This window comes from Coffea eugenioides, chromosome 2 (assembly GCF_003713205.1).
Source record: "Coffea eugenioides isolate CCC68of chromosome 2, Ceug_1.0, whole genome shotgun sequence".
Lineage (NCBI taxonomy): Eukaryota > Viridiplantae > Streptophyta > Magnoliopsida > Gentianales > Rubiaceae > Coffea > Coffea eugenioides.
The window spans coordinates 33,085,260-33,089,028 of record NC_040036.1 but is presented as its reverse complement, the minus strand read 5'-3'; the positions used below and the strand labels follow the sequence as shown (position 1 = coordinate 33,089,028).

General features: G+C 29.7%; 1 protein-coding gene across 1 annotated transcript; it reads left to right on the top strand.

The window, feature by feature from the left end:
* Positions 1–258: 258 nt before the first annotated feature.
* Positions 259–3,536, top strand: LOC113759535 (xyloglucan endotransglucosylase/hydrolase protein 2-like). The gene is made up of 4 exons (XM_027302112.1): positions 259–430; positions 695–795; positions 911–1,089; positions 3,173–3,536. The coding sequence occupies exons 1-4, from the start codon at positions 259–261 to the stop codon at positions 3,534–3,536; spliced, it is 816 nt and encodes a 271-aa protein (XP_027157913.1).
* The last annotated feature ends 233 nt before the right edge of the window (positions 3,537–3,769 follow it).

The window sequence follows — 3,769 nt, the reverse complement described above, 5'->3', positions numbered from 1 at the left end:
TTTTTATCTCACATTCGTTAGATACAATGTTATTCCAGATAATTGTGCAATTTTGCCTTCATATTAGCATCAAATAGAGTAATTGAAGGCTGAAATACGAGGAACTGTATATAAGCATCAAGTATGTAAATTGAAATCTACAGAATTGGATCTATACAAAAATGTCACCTTGGTTCAGTAATTACAGTACATATAGACATTTATATATATATATATATATGTATAATACTAAACTTAATAATCTATTTCATTAACTTGATGGAATTTTTGCTAGTTGTCTTTTCCTTGGTTCTTGTTCTTGCAACTAAAAATGCCAATGGCGGCGGTGGATTTTCCTTTGATGAGTACTACTATCAAACATTCGGAGGCAATCATCTTACCATCCTTGACCAAGGAAACGAAGTTCAGCTTCTATTGGACCAATCTACAGGTCAGATTACACAAGAGAAAAATTAATGTTGATTTTTGGATGTTAATTCTTTAAGCTTTGGCTGTTAAACTACATAATATTTCCACAGATAAATCTTTTATATATTTCAGACACATGTAACAAGTTATATGAACTTTTCCGTTCATACACTGAAAATATCTCCAAAAATCTAATCTACATTAGGTATAAAGCTACAAAGATATTTTTCCTTTTTAAAAAATTTCTGGCAATACCTAATTGGTATTTTCTTGGTTATACATGTAGGTGCTGGCTTCAGTTCAAGAAGAGATTTTGGTTCAGGGTACTTTGGTATCAGCATGAAGATACCAGACAAAAACAGTACAGGGGTTGACACATCATTTTATGTAAATCACTAGATTTTACATACTTTCATTAATGATTTAGTCTACGTACGACTTATATATATATATATTAAAAATGTCATAATTAATCTTTTCTATGTTATGTCTGAATTAACAGCTAATTTCAGTTCCAGTAGGACAACCAGTTGGAGGTGTGAAGCATTACGAGGTTGACATTGAATTTTTTGGGACTAATGGCAATCCTCATGTGCTGAGTACAAATGTGTTCATGAATGATTTTGGTGGGAAGGAGCAATTATTTCATCTCTGGTTTGATCCTACGGTAGATTTCCACAAGTATGAGATTCTTTGGAACCAAAACCAAATTGTGTAAGAATTCCTTTACAAATTCAAACTCTTATATATGTACTATTTGCTTTTCCCATCTATTCTTTTCAATTTTGATTAATTAATTGGCTAAGCTTCTTACTTTCTTTTGTCAAGTTATCAAAATTCCTTGCTTTGCGATAATATTGTGAAGCTCTTGTTAAAGAACAAATAGAATTGGTTTTATGGGTACTTGGAATTCTTTTTGAATAATATTGGGACATGAGATTATGTATTTTGAAGAATGGATGTGTTCTTGACAAGTCAAAGGTACATATTTGGTAATAATGAATATAAGAATGAATGGATTGGGTTAATATTAAGATCCTTAAATTGATTTCTCAGAACAAAAAGTAAAATAAAAGATAAAGATTCTTGATATGATTAATGGATTTAGATTTTTTGTTCGACTTTTAAAAGGTGAATTTCATTATCATCACTATAAACCACAGTCTAGTTGTTGTTATTATCGTCATCTTCTGTTTTACTTAAAGATTATCAAAGTATACAAATTCAAGAAAATAAAAACTTTTATATTTCTCTCAATGATAAATATTGGTAGACAGAAAAAGAAGCATAGATTCTACAGAATTAAAAGTATTTGAATAGAAGTCAGAAGTGATAATGATTAATGATTAATGTTGTTGATTGGAAAAATCGTTCAAAACGTCCCTCACATTTTGTAAAATAACTTTTTTCGTCCCTCACTTTTAAAAATATAATTTTACGTGCCTTACAAATTCACATTGATCAAATTTGGTCCCTACTTAGGCTTCTGACTAGTTTTTTGTCTGAATTCACCACGTGCCTTGCACGTGATCATATTTTAAGGGCAAAATTATCAAATCAAATTTTATATAATTCGATTCATAATCCCTTACATTTCACAAAATGAATTTTTTCATCCTTCACATTTTTCAAAATGAATTTTTTCATCTTTTTTTGATCATGTGTGTGAACAATTTTTTTTTTTAAATCCATGTATGTATCTATTTGATTTCAACTGAACAGTACGTATAACATGTGAAATCAAATAGAGATATATTACATACTATTCGTACTGCTCAAGTGAAATCAAATAGATATATACATGGGTTTAAAAAAATTGTTAGTTTTTCACTTATATTCTTTTTTTTTTACTCGAAATTTGAAAATAAAGAAGACATTTAATCCTAAAATTATCAAGCGTTTAGATCGAATTAAATTTGGACAGAAAAAATAAACAAAAGAAAAGTATGACAAAAAAAATAAAGTGATTGGCATTTTCAAATTTTAAGACAATCACAAGACAAGTAATTCAATTGTTGATCTTAAAAGTGTCGAGTAGAAATTTCATATTTAAACTGAAATTTGTTAGCATAATTATAGAATTCGAGTTAGGACCCATTAATTAGATGACCTTATTATATAATTCAATAAATAAATTATTACCAAAAGAGAAATGTCACAAATATTGAATAGGTTCAAATGGTGAAATCATATAAATATATACAAGGGTTTCAAACAAAATTATTAGTTTTAAATCCCTATATATATCTATTGAATAGCATGTGTATAACTACGATTAGCATGATTAGATGAAATCCAATAGAGATAAATTACATGTTATTCGTACTGTTCAGGTAAAATCAAATAGACATATACGTGGGTTTATAGAAAAAAAACTATTCATACACATAATCAATGAGGGATGAAAAAATTCATTTTGAAAAATGTGAGGGATGGAAAAATTCATTTTTTGAAATGTGAGGAGCGAAACAATTCATTTTGTAAAATGTTAGGGACGAAAAAATTTATTTTGTGAAATGTGAGGGACTATGAATCAGATTATGTAAAAATTTAATTTGACAATTTTGCCCTTAAAAAATGATCACATGTAAGTCGTGTGGTAGATTCCAGCCAAAAACTAATCAGAAACCTAGGTAGGGATCAAATTTGGTTAATGTGAATTTGTAAAGGACGTAAAATTACACTTTTAAAAGTAAGAGATAAAAAAGTGATCTTGTAAAATGTGGGACATTTTGAACGATTTTCCCTTGTTGATTTTTTGCAGGTGGTTTGTCGATGAAACTCCAATCAGAGTTTGGAAAAACATGTCAAATTGGGGAGTGGGCTTTCCGGCAGTACCCATGCATGTGGAGGCAAGCATTTGGAATCCTAATTGGCTCGGAACCATAGATTGGAGACAGGGCCCATTTACGGCCCATTATCGTGAGTTTCCCATCAACGGTTGCCGCTATCAGGGTTCGAACCCGCGGGACTGCTTTTCCCAAAATTATTATTGGAACCAACCGCAGTACAGCCAATTAAGTCCTGATCAACAACGTAAGCTTCAAGAAGCCAGGAGAAATTACATGTTCGAGGACTACTGTAATGACCCAATCAAGAAAGGTCAAGAATGCCAGTTTAATCAGTAGAATGATTTCTTGTTAGATAGCATCATGAACCATTTTTTTTATTTATTGAGAAATGAGGAATATTAGTTTATTGGCGTTTCTACAAATTTTTTTTTTCAGAAGATGGTTTGGGAAAATGATTAACAGATAATCCATTAATACAAATAATCTAAGAATTGGATATAAATTAATTTTGCTAAAATACCATACAACATATACATACATACATACATATATATATATATATATAGATG

What these genes read in the sequence shown, in the direction of transcription:
- LOC113759535 (XM_027302112.1), top strand. Translation starts at nt 259, where the DNA reads ATGGAATTTTTGCTAGTTGTCTTTTCCTTGGTTCTTGTTCTTGCAACT. An exon ending in GGGTTGACACATCATTTTAT is followed by an intron (nt 796 to 910) that starts GTAAATCACTAG and finishes CTGAATTAACAG; the next exon opens with CTAATTTCAGTTCCAGTAGG. An exon ending in CCTACGGTAGATTTCCACAA is followed by an intron (nt 1,090 to 3,172) that starts GTATGAGATTCT and finishes GATTTTTTGCAG; the next exon opens with GTGGTTTGTCGATGAAACTC.